This window comes from Electrona antarctica (assembly GCF_951216825.1).
Source record: "Electrona antarctica genome assembly, chromosome: 10".
In the NCBI taxonomy this organism is placed as follows: Eukaryota; Metazoa; Chordata; class Actinopteri; order Myctophiformes; family Myctophidae; genus Electrona; species Electrona antarctica.
This window is the reverse complement of record NC_136791.1, coordinates 53,328,603-53,352,427: the sequence shown is the minus strand read 5'-3', so window position 1 is coordinate 53,352,427 and position 23,825 is coordinate 53,328,603. Positions and strand designations below refer to the sequence as shown.

The 23,825-nt window shown below is 45.9% G+C and overlaps 1 protein-coding gene across 1 annotated transcript in view; it reads left to right on the top strand.

Annotated features, from left to right (window-relative positions):
- crtac1b (cartilage acidic protein 1b) overlaps positions 1-22,283 on the top strand; it is a gene marked incomplete at both ends in the record, with an annotated part of 29,605 nt that extends 7,322 nt beyond the window's left edge. Inside the window, 10 exon segments of the mRNA XM_079511970.1 lie at positions 1,264-1,398; positions 2,335-2,477; positions 11,850-11,986; positions 14,468-14,550; positions 15,337-15,437; positions 15,746-15,914; positions 19,337-19,482; positions 20,300-20,342; positions 21,146-21,289; positions 22,156-22,283. Coding sequence (XP_079368096.1) covers positions 1,264-1,398; positions 2,335-2,477; positions 11,850-11,986; positions 14,468-14,550; positions 15,337-15,437; positions 15,746-15,914; positions 19,337-19,482; positions 20,300-20,342; positions 21,146-21,289; positions 22,156-22,283 — 1,229 coding nt within the window.
- Between the last annotated feature and the right edge of the window lie 1,542 nt (positions 22,284-23,825).

Below are 23,825 nucleotides of genomic sequence, written 5' to 3'. Positions count from 1 at the left end.
TCGTCGCGTTCCACATACAAGTATGTAGGATTCCATCTTAGCCACCAGGGGGCAAGAGTCAGCCGGTGCGGAATGAATGACTTACACTACAGTATGAGTGATATGCTGTATATGTATTTGTCATCATCCGCCCATTAATCAGCGCAGAGGGACACATGGTGAAGTTGTGTATCTGATGGTTACATGTCTCGGGAGAGACGTGGGTAGTTTTATGGGGGATGAGGCTGGCAGTGTTTGCATGGGCCTGACAGATCCCAGCTGTAAATCAACCCCCCCGACACAGCGCTGACTCTGCATACTGGAGATCCAATCATAACCTGAGCAACTCCATCATTAGACTTTACTAGTGTCCGGTGTGATGCGCTGGCACTGCTACTGCAAGGAACTCGGTAGGAGTTTAACAGAGAATCTTATTGAGCAGGCACGCAAGGAAAGGAGAAGACTTTAGCCATTTATAGCCGCCCTTTATACTTAATTTACCCCTTCCTTTTTTCCCTCTACACCAAATTTCTTTGTCGAAAATAGCCGATCTGCACACAATGGAAAGAAGGCTTTAACCACCTAAACTCTGTATTCTGACCGGAGTCCCCCTGGGGTCTATACTAGATCTCCTCCTTTTTTCCTCCACTACACCAAATCTCTTAGTGAAAAATGGCCGATCTATATACTAGCTAGTGTGTAGAGCTATTTTTAACGAATGATCGCCCCCCGAATTGGGAGGGACGCTGTGGTTGATGTGGTTAAGACCTTGCTTGACACCAGAGAGCCTGTGCGTGTGTCAGTGTTTGTACGGGGGAGTCGAGCAGTGTGCGTGCAACGCGCATGCGTGGGTGTGTGCATGCGTGTGTGCGTGCATGCATCCGTGCGAGTGTAGTCCAGTCTGTGTCAGCAGAAAGGCCAGCCCCGCTCAGAGGAAATGGCCTGGAAAGCTGGTAATGATGTCTCTGTGATCGGTTCTGTTATGGATTCTGATCTCTCTCCTTACTAACCTGTACCGGCTGTCTCTCCATAGTTGTGCCTCATCATCTTCTTGCTCATCGTCTCTTTTTAATCATGTCACAGCAAAATCTGGAGTGCCCGTTCATTTCTGTACAAATTGACCCTTACAGGTCAATTTTTATACTTCCAGAGTTAAATTAATGGACCTCTCATTTTACCACAGGGACCTTTTTACGCCTTTTATTTTATAACGTAACTCTCTCTCTCTCTCTCTCTCTCTCTCTCTCTCTCTCTCTCTCTCTCTGTCTCTCTCTCTGTCTGCAGGAGGGCGAGGGGTGGTGGTGGGACCCATCGTGAGTCAGACACACTCTGACATCTTCTGTGACAACGAGTACGGACCCAACTTTTTGTTTAAGAGCAACGGAGACGGAACCTTTACGGACGTGGCCCAACACGCTGGTATGCAGATACGCAGTACAGTACTACACGCAGTTTAAAGTGACAGCATTACTCTTGCATATTATTTACAGCAGTGTCTCAAACATTTTCATATTAATCCACCCGAATGGATTATATATTTGGCCAGGGACCGAATCACAAACTATTTTGTCGCAGCAGGGACCCCATAAATGAAAATTTGTGTTGTATTCTTTTTAATGTAATATAAACGTTTCATAATTCTTCAAGATTTTTCTTGATTTTTCCAAAATAGCAGATCGACACGCTCAGACGTATTGTGAGCTTATAAATCATTTCTCTTCAAATAGCCAACGTTTAAAATAGGATTATGAAAGTAGTTAAACTTTAAGCTATATATTAACACATTAATTTTGCTTGGGGCCCGGGCCTGGAACGTTCCGCTCAGAACACCTATTGGGCTCTGGCAGATTGCTTGGCTCTGTTTGATCAGCATGGTCGAGAATGTGCTCCTTCAGTACACTCGGCTAGTGTGAAGTTCATCGAATGACCGGTTCTCAAGATAATGTGAAGAACAGACATACAGCGATGAATTGTGAATTTATAAGTGAACAGGTGAATCTATAGATGTAAGGTGTGAACCTTGTTCTGTGAACTGTATTGAACAATGCATTATAATGACATTATAACAGTATATATATATATATATATATATATATACCCCTTTTGGTGTTAGCATTATGTTATGCTTTAGCTATTGAAAAATAGCAGATCTACAAGCTCATAGCGCGCCACCGAGTGGCGCGCTACGAGCTTGTAGGTCTGCTATTTTTGAAAAATCGAAGAACGACTGACATAGAAACATAGCTTTTTCAGAAAACTGTCAGGATGTAGAAGACATTTTTAGAATCTGATCTCAGGTCAAAATGGGTTAAATGTGCTTGTCTCTCTGACATGTCTGTGGTGTAATACACATAGGTGTGGAGGACCCCATGCAACATGGCCGTGGTGTGGCTCTGGCTGACTTCAACCGCGACGGGAAGACGGACATTGTGTACGGCAACTGGAACGGGCCACACCGCCTCTACATACAGCAGAGCAACCGCAAGCAGAGGTTCAAGGTACGGGCTAAGTTCAAGGTACGTCGTTGTGCACTGAAAACAACCGCAAGCAGAGGTTCAAGGTACGGGCTAAGTTCAAGGTACGTCGTTGTGCACTGAAAACAACCGCAAGCAGAGGTTCAAGGTACGGGCTAAGTTCAAGGTACGTCGTTGTGCACTGAAATTAGCCTGTCGACAAGATTGGCTCTTTTCTGTGCATTAGGCAAGCAGAAATATTTCTACGTACCGCACGCTCCACGAGACCACGTGCCAATGGTCATCCATACTCAACGGTGGAAAACGTACTCTTCTTTTTTTTTACTTAATGAAAGTATTAATACTGCAAAGTATGGCTCCAAAATTTACTTAAAGTACCAATACCAATATAAGGCTGTATATAAGGCTGAAGTGGTTACTGTAAATTTTGTCATAATAATCTAAATCTACAAAGTACAACTATAGTAACTAACATTTTCAAATAAATGGAGTGGAGTACAATATTTGCCTCTGAGATGTAGTGGAGTACTGGAAAGTGGAAATACTCAAGCAAAGTACAAATGCCTCGAAATTGTATGTACGGTACTTGAGTAAATGTACTTAGTTACTTTCCACTACTCCATGTACTGTCCATACTACAGTTACACAAAAATACCAGACCTCCTAACTATATTCACAAACAGGGCCGGATTTAGCCAGCCCCACTCAGGTGGGCAGACAGAATTGTAAGGGGGGCGACCCCGGACGCGCCGCGAAGCGGGGCGACCCCGGACGCGCCGCGAAGCGGGGCGGCCAAAAAAAAATGTGGGGGTTCAAACCCCACAGTACCCCTGAAATGCATAGAAAACTGCTTTTTTTTGGCACAGCCAATAAAACAATTGGGGGTTCAAACCCCACAGTACCCCTGAAATGCATAGAAAACTGCTTTTTTTTATACTGTGCCAATAACATTTGGGGTTCAAAGTAAACCCACAGTACCCCTGAAATGCATAGAAAACTGCTTTTTTTTGCACAGTTATACTGTGCTATAAAATTCCTGATATAATATCAGGAATTTCATAATATTATTATTATTATTATTACCTGTGCTTGATGCTGGTCCTGCTGCCACTTCTGCCTCCTCCTCCCCATCTGTCACTCTCTGTCATGCAACTGTATGGTCTTGGTTGTTTTTCTAACTTTGTCTTTAATGACATTATCTTCTTCAACTCTTTCCTTTCTCTTAAAGAGCTGAGCTAATGTTGGTTGCGTTGCCATTTTGCTTATATATATTTTTAGCGCATTCTTCTGCTGACTTTTTAGTTTACTTCTCAAAACAGTCTGTGCTCACTGGAGCCGAGACCGAGACAGCGGAGTCTGTGGCCGCAGCCGCCGCACTGGCCGGTGTTGAAACACTGTTTGTGGGGGGGGGGGGGAATGAACAGCAGCAGCAGCGATAGCCTCTGTGTTAGCAACAGTGCTAACAGATGTGCTAGGGACTGCACTCACTGCAGAGGCAGAAGCAGCACTAGGCTTGCTTTTGCTTATAGGCTTAAAGAAAGGATGCATGTCGCTCTCTTTCTTGCTACCAACAGAGTGAGCAGACGGGAGCACACAGAGAGAGTGATTGTGTGAGATAAAGTTTATTTAGAAAATAATCACTGAAACGTATTTTCTCATTGTCTGTGTTTGAGCATGTAGAACTCCTGATTCGTGGATCTGTTGCTGGAGGCGTGGTTATGTGTAGGGGGTTTTCGACGCAGCTCATTCTCCTCAGTGTGTGCCCTGTGTTGTGTTCTGAACACTTCTCTGTTGTGCTAATTTTGCTAGACGTCGGGTCCCTCCGCCTCGCTACCGAGACACAACTTTTGCGGTATGCGTTCATTGTTGGTTCTAAAAATGCTGCACAGTGCCCACCCAATCAGAAACGGTACAGATATTTCATGATATTTTTTATAGGCAAAAAAATAAAGGATCCCCATAACTTTTGATTGGGTGGGCAGGACGCACGTTTGGGTGGGCTGTGCCCACCCCTGCCCCCCCCTAGAACCGGCCCTGTTCACAAAACTGTTGCTTGTTTTGAGCGATTTTCAAAACCTGCCTCAAAAGCATTTTATCTGTGCCTGAAATCAAACTGCTTTCAGATCATACACAAAGCCAGCTAATATAAACAGTACAGAGCATTCATTAAACATTATACACTACGTAAACACAATTAAAATACAGCAGCCAGGGCATGTAGATACAGAAAAGAAGACATTTATTATAACATGCTTTTTGCAGTACAAAAACGTCTAGCAATCTCAATTTACAGTGAACACATTGCATAAGAACCAATGGTGAAAACAATAATTTGATGAGACTGATGAGACGCTTCATGGGGTGTGTAATTGACAGTTTTGGGTGAACTACTCCTTTAAGCCCTACAATGTATGTAGGCCTACTTTTATGATACACGAATAGCGAAAATAGCCAATCTACTTCCTGAAACAACATGACATATACTGACAAAATAGTGACGCCAGATTGAAAGTGGTTAACAAAAGTGTGGTGACCATTTACTAGCATCACAATGTACAAAGGTGTGGTGACCATTTACTAGCATCACAATGTACAAAGGTGTTTAATGAGGTTTTGACAAAAGATTATGGGGGTTTATTATTTGAGCAAGTGTGACAAACCGTAATAACGACCTAACAGAATCAGATCTTCAGCGTGCTGTAATTAACCGATGGTCAGTCTGCCTCTTTATTGAGCGAGGCATTGATTGTTGATAATCTACGGTCTTTGTCTCTAATTAGCCCCCTCCCCCCCACCCCCCTAGGAAATGATCAAATACAGGCCAGGAATGCAAAAGTAGGAGAGAGAGAGAGAGAGAGAGAGAGAGCGCTCTGTACTCTCTTCTGGCCAGAATCAATACCTTGCAGTGGAAGCAGCACGCGGACAGCAAAGCCCACCTATTAGCATTGTGAATCACAGGATTATCAATGCTAAGAGATGGCTAGTGAATTAGCAGCGATCAATAACTCTCACTCAGGGCTCTGACTGAGTCTTAAAAGGAGGACAGGCTTTGATTTACTTCACCAATGATTGTTCCTTTTTCCCCCCTCTTTCACACTCTGATGTCAGATAGCAGATTGCGTGTGTGTGTGTGTGTGTGTGTGTGTGTGTGTGTGTGTGTGTGTGTGTGTGTGTGTACATGCACGTGCACATATGTGCCATGTGTGTAAGCAGGGCCGGTTGAGGCCTAGGTGGCGCTATAAGTGAGATCTGTAGAGTGACCCCCCCCCCCCCCCATGTGTGGGGACTCTGCGATTTTGTTTCGGGTATATGTGGTTATAAGTCGAATTTTAGGACATCTGGCGCGGTTTCGGTGCGGTTCTACACCCATCTATCCTCGTGGATGATTTAATACATTTTATTAACTTACCATTTTTTGTTTAGTGATGCTTGGAGTTGGAGTCATGCCTGGACAGTGCATATGTCTGCAGAGCCTTAAGTTTTTTTTGTTTATCTTTTCTTTTTCCTTCCGGTTGAACCCGGGCCGGAAGGGTCGGCTGTTAAGCCTGTCTCCTGGGCAACGCGCAGCACGTAGGATTCATTTTTAGACGGTGGCGACTACCCCCCCTAGCGTCTAACATTTGCCACCTCACCCAATGTGAATGTGTGGGTTGCCAGTTGCCCGACCGATATCCCCCCACTTAAAGCAGAAACCAGTGCAGAAAAAATATATTTTTGAAGGGCTTATAAGTGGCGCCCCTAAGAGGTGGCGCTCGAAGCGGCCTGTACTAAGGGCCGGGCCTGTGTGTAAGAGTTCATGTGAAACAATGGGTGGCAGTGGCTCAGGGGTAGCCTATAGTGGCTGGTAGAGCAGCCGGATGGCAGCCGCGAGGTTCCCAGTTCGATTCCGGGCTCCCCCAGAGTTAGTGTCGAAGTATCCTTGAGCAAGATGCTGGAATCCCAATTGCTCCCGATGTGCAGGTTGGTGCCTTGCATGGTTTCCTCCGCCATCGGGTGTGTGAATGGGTGAATGTAATGCACGATCCGTACGGCGAAGCATGGATCCTAGGCGTTAAGACTCCACATGGGTGTAAATCTGGGGAGGTTTTTAAACTCCGTGATCTATCTGTCAGCGCCTTGTGCCCGCGTCCTTTATCAAGGAGATAAACGTCATGGCAGACTGCTTTATGGGGGTCACATAAGGGGTTAATGTGTGATGTTTGCCCCAGACAATTCCATCAGTGTGACATGTGCTCTCTCTCTCTCTCTCTCTCTCTCTCTCTCTCTCTTTCTCTCTCTCTCTCTCTCTCCCGCTCTCTCTCCCGCTCTCTCTCTCTACTGTGTCACACACACTCGCACACACAAACGTGCCATGCGAGCGGAGGTACAGGGAAGACAAATTCAATTAGCTATCAGATGTTCTTTACGCCAAGCTGGGTAAATCACTGCACCCCCCCCCCCCCCCCCACACACCCACCGCATTTAAAACCTCATCCTCACACAAACAGACACTCCCACGAGCCGCGCGTTGACCTTTGGCATCCGTAATGAAGTCATTGTATCACTCCAGTAAACTGCTAATTAAATAGGGCTGAAGCAGCAGCTTGCGCGGACAGCGGAAAGTGCCGATTAGGCCTGTTTGTGTTTTAATTAAAATCCATCGCACAGGTTTTTCCCCTGTGGTTTCCCCCGTGCGCACACAGAACACAATTTACTACACAGTAAATTTCCATTCAGATATTGGTGTTGTAGCATTAGCATCAATCAAGGGACAAATGATTAATGCTAATGGTACAGTAGGTGTCCCATGTCGTTTTACATTGAGCTTATTTGCAATTTGCATCCCCGACTTTGATTGATAGCTGGCTATTGCATTATTGCTCCAATCAACTTGTTGTTTTACTATATTCTCGTAAATTCAGACCATGACCAATTATGCCCATGTGTGCTGTTTTGGTATGGTAGAGCAAGGGTCTTCAACAGGGGGTCTGGGGTCCGGGGAGATTCTGCAGGGGGGCCGCCAAGTCTTTGTGTGATATAGGGACTTTTTAAAATATTTACATTAGCCACTTGAACCCTCGCATTGCTATTCTGGGGACATTAGCCGAAAATAGCAGATCTACAAGCGAAGAGGTTTGGTGTATTGGGCAGACAAAGTACCGAGCCCAAGGTCAAGTTTACAAAGGATTGAGGGTTTAACTCGGGGGGTGGGGGGGGGGGGGGCCCTGCTTCATCTCTCTCGCTCGGCTAAGGGCCTGAAAGAGGTTGAAGACCCCTGGTGTCACATGGTTCACCCCCACATTCTAATACATCTCCCAGCTCCCAACATATTTTACTCAAGATATGTTGTCCACGACAGTAACCATTCCAGCTACATGGTAAATATAGATCTGGCTTAACGCACAGGCATTAGGGGCTGCAACTAAAGTAAAGGTGCCATACACTTTCCGAGGACTGCTGAAATAGGGCTAAATCGGCGTGAAAATGCGCCTGCAGCATCCCTCACCCCGCTGATGAAGTTTTCTTTTCATTTTACATTTTCTTTTTTTTTGGATAGATTAGTAGCCTACTATTTTCAACCATTATGAGTTAAATCACTGGACTCATTTAAAAAAATATTTTTGGGGGCATAGTAGTGCGGTTGGTATAGCGCTGTCGCCTCACAGCTAGAAGGTCCTGGGTTCGATTCCCGCTGGGAAAGCTGTGGGTGCTGGGGGCGTGTTCTCTCCGTGTCATCAGTGCCCATACCCTGGGTTGGGTTGGGGCAAAAGCGCCTTTCTATGTGGAGTTTGCATGTTCTCCCCGTCCCCGTGTCCCCTAGGGTACCTACCCTAGACTCTAAACTCTAAACTGCCTCCCCCTGGCCAACCGGGGCGCCTGATGGAGGGGAAAGGAACTGGTTGGAATAACGTGTTCCTTCCACGCACTACGTCCAACTGGGGAAACTCCCCCTGTCAGGTGAAAAGAAGCGGGCTTGGACTCCTCATGCATAGAAGGAAGCATCCGTTGCTCTACCCAGGTTAGCAGAGTAAGTGTAGTGCCCAGGATTACATTAGATAATTGACACTGGGTGAAAAAAATGGGTTGCAAAAATCGTGATAAAAATGTATACAAAATATGTTTGGAACACAGTTCTTATATTACAAAGTCAATGGGAATTTGAATGGCAAATTAATTCAGACTTAGGTACTCTATTAAACGCAGAACCGTAGTAACCGTAGGATTAAAATAATCGTCTATCCTGCCAGAACCGTAGCCTACGTTTTCCAGGGTTTATATTCTTTAATCCATGTTTTGATTCGATCGAATTGTTAGCTGCCGCTCGTTAGCATTAGCAACAGTCAAAGTGGGACAGTGGCCGCGGCCATTTTGAAGATGCACGCGCATCCACTTGCACTCTATGTGCTGCTTTCAAAGGCCTGTATCTCAAAAATCGGCGCAATGAATGTCGTTTCTGGTGAAAACAAGGTTTTTCCAACGGCCGACAGCAGGCGCTGCGATACTCGCGGTCGGGTTTTTCCACCACCGACCGAGAGAACAACAACCGGACAACCACACACAGCATTTTGTCATTGTAACATCCGGTTACGGATATTTGGCTCTTCAAGATAAGGGATAAAACCTTGGCAATGCGCGATAGATAGATGAATTAATGCTGGCGGCAAAAGGGATTAACACTTCAGGTTCTATAGCCTCTCTAAAAGCCCCGCTAGTCTGTACTGCTCCTTCTGGAAATTGATTGATCCTGTCATACATTCTTCACTGTCCTCCTGTCCAACAGAACTGCAAGGCCCCTAAAAAATAATCAGCTACCGCATCACTCCAAAAGTATGACTAAGCATGGTAACTGCTGTACTTGTACTTGTACTTTTAACTAAATACTTTCCACAAAACCATTCATTCACCTTTAATCAAGACCTCATCCCTCCCCGCAGTTGGCCAGCGGGCAGTTGGCCAGCCCCCCTCTCCTTAACCCTGAGTAGTGGAAGGTCAATCCAGGCCTCCCTCCCTCCCTCCCCTCGGCTTTATGAGCCTTATAATTAAAACAGGGAGTAAATAGTGGAGGGAGTGAAGGGCCCGGGTCTATAACTCTTCCCCGACTTATCACCGCCTCGCTGAAGCGAGGAGATATCCGTTACTTTGCCGCGCAAAACTCCCCCGACTCTGCAGAGAGGCTCTCTGGGCACGATGGAGCAGCTAGCTGGCGACAAAAGCGGCCAGGAGATGGATGCTAGTAGTCTTTGTTCTGCTGCCAAGGGTGGAATGACCACGGATGTGATGCTGGAGCCTCATTTACATCACTCTACAATAACTGATCATTTTGCCTTTTGACGCAATGCGTCGCTATAGTTCCACGCTCCAAAATCGGTTATTTCAGCTATTTACGCGGCCATGCGTTAAATCAGTGGTTCTCAAACGTTGTCATGTATATTTGGCTGCGGACCCCCATTTGAAATATTTTTTTGCCTCCCCTATACAAGATTTGTGTGTAAATTCTTGCTTATTTTGAAAATCTAAGAGCTTGTACATCCTATTGGCCATTTTCAAATAGGGTTAAATTGGTTGAACTGATTTTGATGCTGTATAATTTAGTTTGGGACCCCCAGGGATCCCTCAAGGATCCGTGGGGGTCCCTGGACCCTACCTTGAGAACCACTGTGATAAAGTCTAAATAGGTTGTCTCATGTGTACCACCTTTCTGCATGCCAGCCTACTGTCTACTTACTGTATACATACAGTACATATTATGCATAATTATGTGTGCACCATAGGTGCAGCGGCCTGTAAAACATATTAACAGCCTTGCAAATCACTTTGCAACAAACAATACAGCAGTTTAGAAACGATGAAGCAACATAAAATAAAAGTGGCACGGTCAGCAATAATGCAACAGTGCGTGGAATGGTATAGGAAGATGCTTATGCAATTCCAAAGTACGCATGTTGTTGAAATGGCTAATCAGAAACAGTGTGCATTCAAAATGGCAATAGAAAGAGTAGTCATCGTTTTGTGCGTACGCGCTACACACCTACAGTGTATGTGCATTATGTCATCAGAATGACATTTGTCCAACTCCATTAGGTCTGTGAATAGTGACGCCCAAGTCTGGGGTTTCAAAATGCTATTGTTTCTTAATGTGGCATTGAATTCTGGGTATTAGCCCCCTCCACAGGAAGTGATGCTGGTGTACTGCTGGTCTGTGTCAGTGGCTTTCAACCAGTGGTCCGTGAGAGGGTGCCAGGTGGTCCCCAGCTAGATGATGGAGAGTTGGTAACCAATAAAGTATTGGGTCTGAGAGGTTAACTCTCATAAAATGGTGGTCCGTGGCTCAAATGCCAAATAAATAATGGAGCTTGAAATGAAAAGGGTTGAAAAAAAACGACTGGTCTATGTGTGTGCGCGCGTGTGTGTGTGCATGCGCGCGCGCGTGCGTGCGTGCGTGCGTGCGTGCGTGCGTGCGTGCGTGCGTGCGTGTGTGTGTGTGTGTGTGTGTGTGTGTGTGTGTGTGTACGGTATGTGTTTGAACATGTTTCACTAACCTCATGCAGTGTGGTTGTCTGTTTGAACATGTTTCACTAATGTCATGCAGTGTGGTTGTCTGTTTGAACATGTTTCACTAACGTCATGCAGTGTGGTTGTCTGTTTGAACATGTTTCACTAACGTCATGCAGTGTGGTTGTCTGTTTGAACATGTTTCACTAACGTCATGCAGTGTGGTTGTCTGTTTGAACATGTTTCACTAATGTCATGCAGTGTGGTTGTCTGTTTGAACATGTTTCACTAACGTCATGCAGTGTGGTTGTCTGTTTGAACATGTTTCACTAACGTCATGCAGTGTGGTTGTCTGTTTGAACATGTTTCACTAACGTCATGCAGTGTGGTTGTCTGTTTGAACATGTTTCACTAATGTCATGCAGTGTGGTTGTCTGTTTGAACATGTTTCACTAACGTCATGCAGTGTGGTTGTCTGTTTGAACATGTTTCACTAACGTCATGCAGTGTGGTTGTCTGTTTGAACATGTTTCACTAACGTCATGCAGTGTGGTTGTCTGTTTGAACATGTTTCACTAACGTCATGCAGTGTGGTTGTCTGTTTGAACATGTTTCACTAACGTCATGCAGTGTGGTTGTCTGTTTGAACATGTTTCACTAACGTCATGCAGTGTGGTTGTCTGTTTGAACATGTTTCACTAATGTCATGCAGTGTGGTTGTCTGTTTGAACATGTTTCACTAATGTCATGCAGTGTGGTTGTCTGTTTCACTAACGTCATGCAGTGTGGTTGTCTGTTTGAACATGTTTCACTAATGTCATGCAGTGTGGTTGTCTGTTTGAACATGTTTCACTAACGTCATGCAGTGTGGTTGTCTGTTTGAACATGTTTCACTAATGTCATGCAGTGTGGTTGTCTTCACAGGACATAGCGTCGCAGAAGTTCTCCATGCCGTCTCCAGTGCGCACCGTCATCGCGGCAGACTTTGACAACGACAACGAGCTGGAGGTCTTCTTCAACAACATCGCCTACAGGGGCTCCTCCGCCAACCGCCTTTTTAGGTGAGGAGGAACACACGCAGGACGCCCGCACACAGCCAACACCCATGCACGCATTCGCTCACACACACATTCGTACATACGCTCGCCCCCTCAGTGCACACTCACCCCCGCACTCGCCCCCGTACTCGCCCCCGCACTCACGCACCCATTCACCCCTGAACTCACCTACACATTCAACCACGCACGCACGCACGCACGCACGCACACACACACACACACACACACACTACCTTTTGAATTTCTTCGAAACATATCTAATGTTTGGAAAATTTGGGGTAACTTTGATAATTCTTTAAAATAAATCTTCTTTTCTGGGGGTCCGTAGCTGGCAAAATCTTTTCAGATGGGGGTCTGTGGCCAATTATTAAATATCAATTTGAGGGTCCTTGACATGAAAACGTTTGAGAACCACTGATCTCTAGACCCTCCCGTCACTGGAATGGATGATGTAAGTCAGATGATGTGGTGGGTCTGACCACGTGACACTATAATACTGAGCTGAGGTATAGTATACTTCCTCAGCTCAGAGCTCAGTGGCAAGCAGTTTTAAAGCTGTGGTTGTACCGGACAGCTCCCATGAGTGAATGTGTGCATCTGTGCCACTGCGAAGCAGGGCGCTGCTTGAAAGAAATTAGTATTCTTGCTCAGCGAACCTACTCTGGATAAATAAAGGTTAAGGGACAAAGAAGGATGAAAGAGAGAGAGATAGAGAGAGAGAGAGATAGAGAGAGAGAGAGAGAGAGAGAGAGAGAGAGAGAGAGAGAGAGAGAGACACACCCCCACGCGTCTGCACGCACGGACGCACAAAGAGAACTGTACTGTAATAGCAAGTTTTAATGGTACTTTGATGATGAATGTAATGGAGCGGTTATGTGGCTTCATTTTGTATTCTAAAATGGGGGGAAAAAAGAGAACAAGATTTTTTATATTCCCAGGCAAAGGATACTTATCTAGTCTGGCACCCTGCCTGCCGCTCCACGCTTGAGTGAATCTTGCATTAGGACAGTTTTGGGTCTCTTTCGGGCTCGCCGTTTGGCTTCCCCTCATGATAGTTAATGAATGCAGTTCTCTGAATATGATCCTCAAACCTTTCTGCTCATTTATTAGCACTGAGCTATTTTCTCAATACTAACAAATAATCCCAGCCTGCTTTCATTAAAACAGGATGGGAAACTCTGTGCACAGGATGTTAAGATGTATTTTTACAATGAGCCTGCGAATGAATTCAGGTTGCGGGTCAAGGGTCAGACTGAGCCCTGAAGCCTAACTGGATGGGACTATTCCCAAACGTCAGTTCATTGGGAAGACATTCCCAATGTCTTATTTGGACAGGATACTGGCGGGGATGGCGGCCACTGATCCAGAGCCCAGGTCGTACAACTAGAACATGAATCAGCTAAATTATCTCTCTAATAGTTGGCACGAGGAACACCTTGTTAATTAATTCAATACAACCGATCAATGTTCTGCAGAGTTTGGGATTTAACAGCAAAGATCAGCACATTACATAGCCTACCACACTTTCTGTGAAGTGTGGGGGTGGGGGGGGGGGGACCAAGTATAGATACGATACCTGGGTGACCCCGTTCATCCAAATATATTGTTTCAAGTGATTAAAGAAAGTATGTACAGCTATTGTAAGCTCCAAAACAAAAACAATAAATTGCACAGCTGGAATGATGCGTCTAGTATTACAGTGTGGCACTGTCTGGGGCTGGATCAGCTAGAGGGATACTCAACTTAAGATGGCTCAGGGGCCACTCAGCAACATTTCAAAAGTCCAAGGGCCGCAAGCGAAAAATGTCGGTATTATTTTTGAAACGTTTACACATTTATTTTGTAACAGACTACACGTCTAGTCTAAAAATTAAGGAAACACAGAGTTAAAAAAACACATTTCCATCTATGAGGCCAAACCTCAATGAACAAAACACATTGTGATTAATGAAGTTACAAAATGAGGATTCAGAAGAGAACATATTGAACAGATTATCACAGGTGAATACATAAGTGTGTGGTTAATACTCAGCTGACATCATCAGGCCATATCACTTTCTCTTGGAACAAACAAATACAATACCTACAATCTTGTAGGTATTGAATCAAAATAATGAAAATAACAAATTATGTTTTTATTGGTATAACCGCAGATACATTAAGCATGGGCTGCAGGTTGAGTAGCACTGAGCTAGAGGGTCCCTCACTCTGCGTGCGTGCGTGCGTGCGTGCGTGTGTGCACGTGTTTGTGTGTCTGTCTGTCTGTCCGGGGCCAAGCTTATTATAAAACCACGCTTTATAATTGTTTTAATATTTAAGGTTTTCGAAACGTAACGTCAATACTGACGTCATCGACTGGCTATATGACGTCCCAGATCTCGTGGAAGCTGCATGCGTCGTTATTAGACCCCATATTGTTTGACATCAAAGGAGACCTGAAGTTTTCATTGAGGATCATTTGGTGATGATCTATTGTCTTGGCAGGGTGTCGAGGAGAGAGCACAGCGACCCCCAGATAGAAGAGCTGAATATCGGAGACGCAGCCGAGCCGGAGGGCAGAGGAACGGGTGAGTGTGACCAACGAGAGAGCTCTCTGACAGACGTGAAGGATGAGACAGGATGACAGTGCGTGGTTATGATTGTGGTGGAAAAAAGTATCAATTCTGCAATGCAGATGAAATACTCTGTTTCTAGTAAAAGTCCGGGATTAAAAATTAACTTGAGTAAAAGTACAAAAGTATTGGTATAACAATGTACTTAAATTACCAAAGTAGAAAGTACTCATTATGCAGTATGTCAAGTTTTCAAATAATTGTAGTGGAGTAAAAGTACAATATTTGCCTCGCAACCATTAGCCTCACCAACTTCAAATGTCCAACTTGCATCAGAAGGAGGAGAGGACACTGAAGCAGCACGGACATTTTAAGCCTTTTATTTAGGTGCTAGTATACAAAAAAAAACGACTAACGTTTCGACCTATAAGGTCTTCATCAGAGCCAACTTGCATCGTTCCACGTAGGCCAGTGCCCAATGGGCACCGCTCTAGTTGTACTTAAGTACAAAAAGTAGTTACTTTACACCATTGTAAAACTACAATTATTATTCACATGCTACTTCATATTTATACAAGCTGGCTGATTCTTTCTGAGCAGGTCTGATTAAACCTGCTATTCCCACATACTACCATCAGATGGCAGCAGAGGTCCACATACGAATTGTTCGACTCCATTCTGTTGCATTACCCGCCTGTACACCAGAATATATTTTGTGTATGACATTTTGTTTGTTTTTTTGTAAAGTTAATGAGGTCAGTGATTGTTTTTTGTTGTTGTTGTTGTTGTTGTGATCTTTAGGTGCTGTAGTGACAGATTTTGACGGAGACGGTAAACTGGACTTGATTGTGTCACATGGTGAAAGTGCAGCACAGCCTCTCTCTGTCTACAAGGTTAACCTGGTATGTACTGTGTGTGTGTGTGTGTGTGTGTGTGTGTGTGTGTGTGTGTGTGTGTGTGTGTGTGTGTGTGTGTGTGTGTGTGTGTGTGTGTGTGTGTGCGCGAGTGCGAGCGTGTTGGTCTAATCAGAATAAATGTTATTTCCAAAAATAGCGGGCTAACAAACAAAGTTCTCTATTTACAGCTACATCCTGTTTACAGTAACCAAACTGTGTATCAGTGTATATGTTATAAAGTGCCAGTACACTGGAATGGTAAAATTGCCAGAACATGGGAACTGTGTCGGTAAACGTGTGTCCTTTCTCTGCAGGGTACCGGTAACTCATGGCTCCGGGTGATACCGCGGACACAGTTCGGTGCATTTGCTCGAGGGGCCAAGGTTATTGTGTACACCAAGAAAAGTGGCCCACATATGCGCATCATCGACGGGGGCTCAGGGTACCTGTGTGAGATGGAACCCGTCGCCCACTTTGGCCTTGGTATGTTACCCTTAATGACCACTTTGGCCTTGGTATGTTACCCTTAATGACCACTTTCAAACTGCCATACCTACTTTAAACCCCTTTTGGTGTTTTAAACATTGCGTTATATTTTTGCTATTGAAAAATAGCAGATCTACAAGCTCATAGCAGATCTACAAGCTCATCGCACGGAACTGAGTGCCATGCTATGAGCTTGTAGGTCTGCTATTTTTTTTTTTTAATCACGAAAACGTGGCGCAAATATTTGACTATATATTCTTTCAGAGCGAACGTTTTTAACTCAAATCTTTGCTTCTGGGGGGATCCCTGGAACAACATATTTTCAGATGGGGGTCAGCGGCCAATTACATATAGGTTTTGGGGTCCTTGACATGAAATAGTTTGAGAACCACTGACATAGGTTTTTCAGAAAACTTTTATGATATATATATATATACACCCATATATGACAATGGGAATTGCCAGCAGATGTCACTGTTTTCACTGTTTTGCCTGTTTTCATTGAAGCTCAAAAGGCCTCACAGACACAGAGAAAATTCCAGACCACAGAAAAGTTCAGGTTGTTTGGGTGTAATTGAGGTCATAAAACCTAAAAGAAAAACGAAAAATAAATGAAAATGAAAATTAATGTCATGAAACCTTTAATATGTTTTCTTATCCCCAATGTAAATTGTAAAATCCTCAGTGTTAATTAAACTTTTAGAGGAACCAAATGGACCTGCAAGGGACCAAATGGACCTGCAAGGGACCCACAGCGGTCAGCAGTACAGCACAGCACAGTACAGTACAGCACAGCACAGCACAGTACAGTACAGTACAGTACAGTACAGTACAGTACAGTACAGTACAGTACAGTACAGTACAGTACAGTACAGTACGTGTGCATAATGGGAGAGTGAACAATACGACCAGACTAACAGAGAAAGACAGAATAACAGCCCTGAATGAGGATGGCGAACGCTGCATGTGGAAAGCATTGCTTTAATACCTCCTGCCTGATTGGAGGCCCAGGGGAGAGTGGGCTGGCTGTCGGAGGCAGCTGGACCAGTGCGATGGGGAGACGGGGGGGACGGGGTGGTGGGGGACAGGTGCTGCCGATGGCAGCCGGCCCGACTTGTTAGAAGGAACGGGCTCCCTGTCTCGGACCCCCAGGGCCGGTCAGCTGGTCGCCATCCAGCCCACCCACCCGCCCCTCCCCCCGCGGCTCGGCCTCTGCTCACTGCTGGCGCTGCGCATACTGGGCCTGCTCTGTATCAGGATCGGTCCAAATGGGACTCGGCACCCGAGACACTCTCGCTGCAACGCCTGATTACTCATAGCGTCACGCCGCCAGGGAACTAAAGTGTTTTTCAAAACCGCGGTGTGTCCTGGGAGCGGACCTCCTGAGCGGTGTGTCCTGGGAGCGGACCTCCTGAGCGGTGTGTCCTGGGAGCGGACCTCCTGAGCGGTGTGTCCTGGGAGCGGACCTCCTGAGCGGTGTGTCCTGGGAGCGGACCTCCTGAGCGGTGTGTCCTGGGAGCGGACCTCCTGAGCGGTGTGTCCTGGGAGCGGACCTCCTGAGCGGTGTGTCCTGGGAGCGGACCTCCTGAGCGGTGTGTCCTGGGAGCGGACCTCCTGAGCAGTGTGTCCTGGGAGCGGACCTCCTGAGCGGTGTGTCCTGGGAGCGGACCTCCTGAGCGGTGTGTCCTGGGAGCGGACCTCCTGAGCGGTGTGTCCTGGGAGCGGACCTCCTGAGCGGTGTGTCCTGGGAGCGGACCTCCTGAGCGGTGTGTCCTGGGAGCGGACCTCCTGAGCGGTGTGTCCTGGGAGCGGACCTCCTGAGCGGTGTGTCCTGGGAGCGGACCTCCTGAGCAGTGTGTCCTGGGAGCGGACCTCCTGAGCGGTGTGTCCTGGGAGCGGACCTCCTGAGCGGTGTGTCCTGGGAGCGGACCTCCTGAGCGGTGTGTCCTGGGAGCGGACCTCCTGAGCGGTGTGTCCTGGGAGCGGACCTCCTGAGCGGTGTGTCCTGGGAGCGGACCTCCTGAGCGGTGTGTCCTGGGAGCGGACCTCCTGAGCGGTGTGTCCTGGGAGCGGACCTCCTGAGCGGTGTGTCCTGGGAGCGGACCTCCTGAGCGGTGTGTCCTGGGAGCGGACCTCCTGAGCGGTGTGTCCTGGGAGCGGACCTCCTGAGCGGTGTGTCCTGGGAGCGGACCTCCTGAGCGGTGTGTCCTGGGAGCGGACCTCCTGAGCGGTGTGTCCTGGGAGCGGACCTCCTGAGCGGTGTGTCCTGGGAGCGGACCTCCTGAGCGGTGTGTCCTGGGAGCGGACCTCCTGAGCGGTGTGTCCTGGGAGCGGACCTCCTGAGCGGTGTGTCCTGGGAGCGGACCTCCTGAGCGGTGTGTCCTGGGAGCGGACCTCCTGAGCTTGCGAGAGAGCCTGACGTCGAAATAAAAAAAAAACGTTCGCTCTGAAAGAATATATATTCAAAGATTTGTGCCGCATTTTTACGATTTTTCAAAAATAGCAGACCTACAAGTTCATAGCGCGCCACTCAGATCTGCTATTTTTCAATAGCTAAAGTATAACATAATGCTTAGTTAAAACACCAAAAGGGGTTCCCACCCAAAATGGGTTAACTTGTGCTATGTGAGCCGTGAGTTGAGAGGGTGTCACATGGGTGCTGAGCAGGTGAAATGTCGTTTGGCCTCGTCAGAGGCACACCTGCTGAGTAGAGCGCTTTCTGGCAAGGTAACACAAGATCTGTTTACATTAGAAATGTCACTTTAATTAAGGTCCTGAGAGGCCCACTGGAGAGGCACTTTCTTTATGCCTGATTAAAATGGTTAATGGTGGGAGAAGAGAGCCACTCTGTGTTTGTGTGTGTGCGTGCCCGCGCGCGTGTGTTTGTGCGTGTGTGTGTGTGTGTGTGTGTGTGTGTGTGTGATTGTGACAGAGTAGTTCTATTTGCAGTATTGATACGTTTACTGACCTGAGATTGATTCTACAAATGTCTTCTAAATCCTGACAGTTTTCTGAAAAACCTATGTTTCTGTCAGTCATTCTCAAGCATTTTCATGTCAAGAACTCCCAAAAATATATGTAATTGGCCTCCGACCCCCATCTGAAAATACAGTATGTTGTTCCATACAGTATGTTGTTCCAGGAGCTCTGAAAAAACATATTCAAAGATTTGCGCCACAAAATAGCAGATCTACAAGCTTGTGGCACGGCACTCGGTGGCGCGCGATGAGCTTGCAGATCTACTATTTTTCAATAGCTAAAGTACAACATAATGCTTAAAACACCAAAAGGGGTCCCTGTGCAGAATGGGTTAAGTACAAAATGTGACTTTTTCCACCACTGTGTGTGTGTGTGTGTGTGTGTGTGTGTGTGTGTGTGTGTGTGTGTGTGTGTGTGTGTGTGCGCGTGTGCGCGTGCAGGGAAGGACACGGCCACCAATCTGGAGGTGTACTGGCCAAACGGCCGGTCGGTGGCCAGACCTCTGGAGGCCCATGAGATCAACACAGTGCTGGAGATCCATTACCCAAGAGACGAAGAGGAGGCCATACCCACCGTGGAGATCGAGGTACAGCAGCACCGCGGGGCTTCTCAAACCTTTCATATTTGTATTATTTTATTTCAAGGACTTACCTCTTACCTCTGAGGGGTGTACCAAATGGCAACATACAGATTTAACCCATTTTGGGCGGGAACCCCTTTTGGTGTTTTAAACATTATGTTATAATTTAGCTATTGAAAAATAGCATATCTACAAGCTCGTAGCGCGCCACCGAGTGGCGCGCTACGAGCTTGTAGGTCTGCTATTTTTGAAAAATCGTGAAAATATTTATTTCAGAAAACTGGAGGATTTAGAAGAATTCTTTAAAATTTTGAGGTCAGGCCTAAATGGGTTAAGACCTGTAACGGTCCCCCCCGAGGGACGCCGAGGGTCCCTGGACCCCACTTTTGAGAATCTCTGCAGTAAAGGATGTTCACGTTTGTCCCACATATCACAGCCCCGCCTGAAACTTTCACTCTTGATACATAATAATAATAATAAACCCATTTAGGCCTGACCTCAAAATTTTAAAGAAATATTCTAAATCCTCCAGTTTTCTGAAATAAATATTTTCACGATTTTTCAAAAATAGCAGACCTACAAGCTCGTAGCGCGCCACTCGGTGGCGCGCTATGAGCTTGTAGATCTGCTATTTTTCAATAGCTAAATTATAACATAATGTTCCCGCCCAAAATGGGATAATAATAATAATAATAACAATAATAACAACACCTGGAATTTATATAGAGCTTTTCTAGCTGTAACATTGTGTAAAAAGTGGTTCAGAATGTCTTCGTTTGAATGTGTATTTTATTTGTTCTCTTCTTGTCTGATTCTCCTGCAGTGTGGCCATGGGTTCGCCATGAACGAAAACGGACGGTGCACTGGTAAATTAAGAAAGATGTACTTACCTTGTTAAAGGGAGTGTATGTGATATTTGTTTGTTAAAATAAGTGATAAATATCTCTATATTCTGATAATGTCAGAATGTTTGATAGTGTTTGTTCAGTAATAGTGCCTACAGGGGTTTCTTCTTCAGCCCTCCATCTCTTGACTTTAGTAAACAGAAGGTTTCAGGTTGGGATACCAATTGTATCCAATCATGAGATAAAACTCATCCAGTGATGAGGGAACAGCATAAAAACATTTAAGCTGATTTGTGGGGTTCTTAAGTTCTTTCAGATACAACTTTGTATCTGGACCTGAACAGCCTACCTATTCCCATTAGAAGTGCTCAGACTATTGGGTTTTTTAAAACCTCTCCTCAAGACTCATCTACTTTTAATGTTGTTTGAGTCTATATATCTTCTATCTTGTTTCATACTGACTGTATGTTATTTTTTTGCATGTCCTGTGGATATGTTGTTGCACAGGCCTGTTCTATTGATGCCTAACATTATTAAAAGACAGAAATGTGCAGGTCAGAAAAGAAACCCATAAAGGCAGGGCTCTCACCTGCAATATTAAACAAGTAGCTATGTTACTGAACAAACACTCTTTTTTACAAAAACATATTAGGCCTGTACTGTACGCCCCCCCCCCCCCCCCCCCCCCCTTTAATGCTGCATGTACATACTGTATCATTCCGTGTTTACCCGACCTGTCCTTTCTCCTCTACGTGCGTTTCACATTCTCACTCTAGCATATTTACCCCCCCCCACCCGACCCCCTCCCTCCAATGTCCTCCCAGATAAAGATGAGTGCACCCAGTTCCCCTCGGCTTGCCCCTCCGACCGCCCTGTGTGCACCAACACCTATGGCAGCCACAAGTGTCGCGCAAACAAGAGATGCAACCAGGGCTTCGAGCCCAACGACGATGGCTCTGCTTGCGTCGGTGAGTGGACAAAGAAAGGTTGGTTGTAGGGACAGAAAGCAGGTCACCTTTCCTTTCCTTGTGAGCTGTTGTGTGGGGTTAAATGCTCAGGGACACTTTGACACCTATAGACCGGAGGGTGTTACCGACAACCTTCTGCTTTCCAGGCGGCTTCTCTACGCCAAGTTGTTCTCAAATCGGGGTCCGCGGGGAACCCCATGATGGCTACAGTTGCCCTTAACGTGCTACTGACTGCTGAGTCACGTGTATAGTAGTATTTGGCTGAATAAAGGCTTTGCTGCTGTGGAAGGAGATACCTTACCCTACCTACCTAAGCTGCGTTAATGAGACCAGGGGTTTTCTGGACAAAAGGCTTAGAGGTGCTGACATTCCTCTAACCGTGCTCCTGCTCTGCACCCCTCTGCTCTGCATGACACCCCTCCCCAACCCCCCCCCCCCCCCCCCCCCCCCCATGTGAGTTGGCTCTCTTTCAAACATACCCTGTTGCAAACATAGGCCAGTGGTTCTCAAGTGTGTGTGTGTGTGTGGGGGGGGGGGGGGGGGGGGGGGGGGGGGGAGATTCCCCAGAGATAAAAAAAGAGAAGAAAAACATATCAAATCCATGGCCTAATCATAATGCATATTATTGTTGCTGTCTGGCAGAAACCTCCACATTCTAACCTTTTGTGGGGTTTTTTTCATAAATTAATGCCCTATCATACTACAGCGTCACACAAAAGCAGCTGAAAAGTAACAGTTTTGGGCATACAGTATCAAACTGGGGTTCCTTGAAATAATCAAGCCTGAGAATCACTGACTGTCTTAATCTGTCTATCTGTCTGTCTTATCTGTGTTAATCCGTCTGTCTGTCTTGTCTCTCTCTTCAGCCCAGGTGGCATACTTTGGGGGGACGCGGTCTTCAGGGGTCCGACGGTGGTCCGGCGTTTCCCTCTGGCCTCTCGCTATCTCTGTGCTACCTCTCCTATCTACTCACCTCCAGACCGGAATACTGTAACCACTGGCTTTCCTGTCCTCTCAGCCGTGGATTTCCCTTTTTCCTCCTCCTCCTCTTCCTCCTCCTCCTCCCTCCCTCCTACGCTGTCTCTATCGCTCGCTACTCCGAGGGTGATGGGGAATGTACAGAGACTCTCGGAGCAAAACTTTTCACTGAACTGCTAGGGTGCACTCACACGGTTAATGCAATTCTCTGTGCTCGTTGGATCAATGCTGTGTTGTGTCATGGCCGCCCAATGCATTTCCAATGGAGGTCACATGGTTTGACACAACATAGGGGGAGGGGTCTGTTGTATGGCTTTCAGCTGTATTTCGACTGCGCCCCTCCCCCTCATACAACACAATGTTGTGTCAAACCATGTGACCTCCATTGGAAATGCATTGGGCGGCCATGACACAACACAGCATTGATCTAACGAGCACGAGAATTGCATTAAAGGTGTGAGCTCAGCCTTACTCTCCCTTGCCCTCTTCATGTGCTTCTTTGTCTTCTTCTTCAACGCCCCCCCACAGCCTTTGCAATGTTTCCCCCCTTCTTCTACGTTTTTTGCCCCCCTGGTGGACTGTAAAGAAACCCCACGCAGGGTGGGAGCATGCTTGCTGGAAGCTTCCGGGTGTTCAGAACAGAAGTACCCGTGTCACGCCTGCCCCGAGCTCTCATGTCATCACCTGACACTTATTTCAGTGGGACCTAAAACTAAAGGCCAAGTCATTAATGGCTCTTTTTGACTATGAAGGGTTCACTCCCAGAACCTTCCATAATAACCGGAGACTTTACACAGCCTGTGAAAGTTCTGTGACTTTTGTCTTTTTGTTTATGTTTGCATTATAACTACAACCAACCCCTGAATTTGGGGGAGGTATGTTAGGAAAAAGAACGTGTGAGCTCATATATATCGCCTCGGGTGAAAACCTCATGTGTCCTGAAAAACTGTTGCTTTTCAGGATTCAAAATTAAAAAAATGGCAAAAGTAGCAGATCAACAAGCTCGCAACTTGCATGTCAAAACTTGTCGGGCTTGTAGAGCTGCTACTTATGATGCTTTTGTTTAGACTGACCTTGTAGTAGCGCATTAACCCATTAAGACCAGGAAAGCTGTGTCATTTCAGATTTTAACCACCTTAACCATTATTTTATACCGTTGCTATTCAAAAATAGCAGATATACAAGCTTGTAAATTTGCTATTTTTGAAATATCGTGAAGATCTGTGTAAATCTTTGAATATATATATATATATATATATATATATATTATTTATTTATTTATTTATTTATTTATTTTTTAAGCATAGTTTCTAACTCAAATCTTTGCTTCTGGGGGTCCCTGCGTGGCACAATATATTATGAGATGGGGATCGGCAGCCAAATTCATACAATTTTGAGTACATGAAAAGGTTTGATCACCACTGATATAATCGGATTTAGAAGACATTTATAGAACGGCCCCAGGTCTTAAAAAAAAAGAATGCAAAAAGTTAGAATATTATGAGATAAGTGGTTTCTGCCCGACAGCGACGATATGCTACATTCCCACTATTTTCCA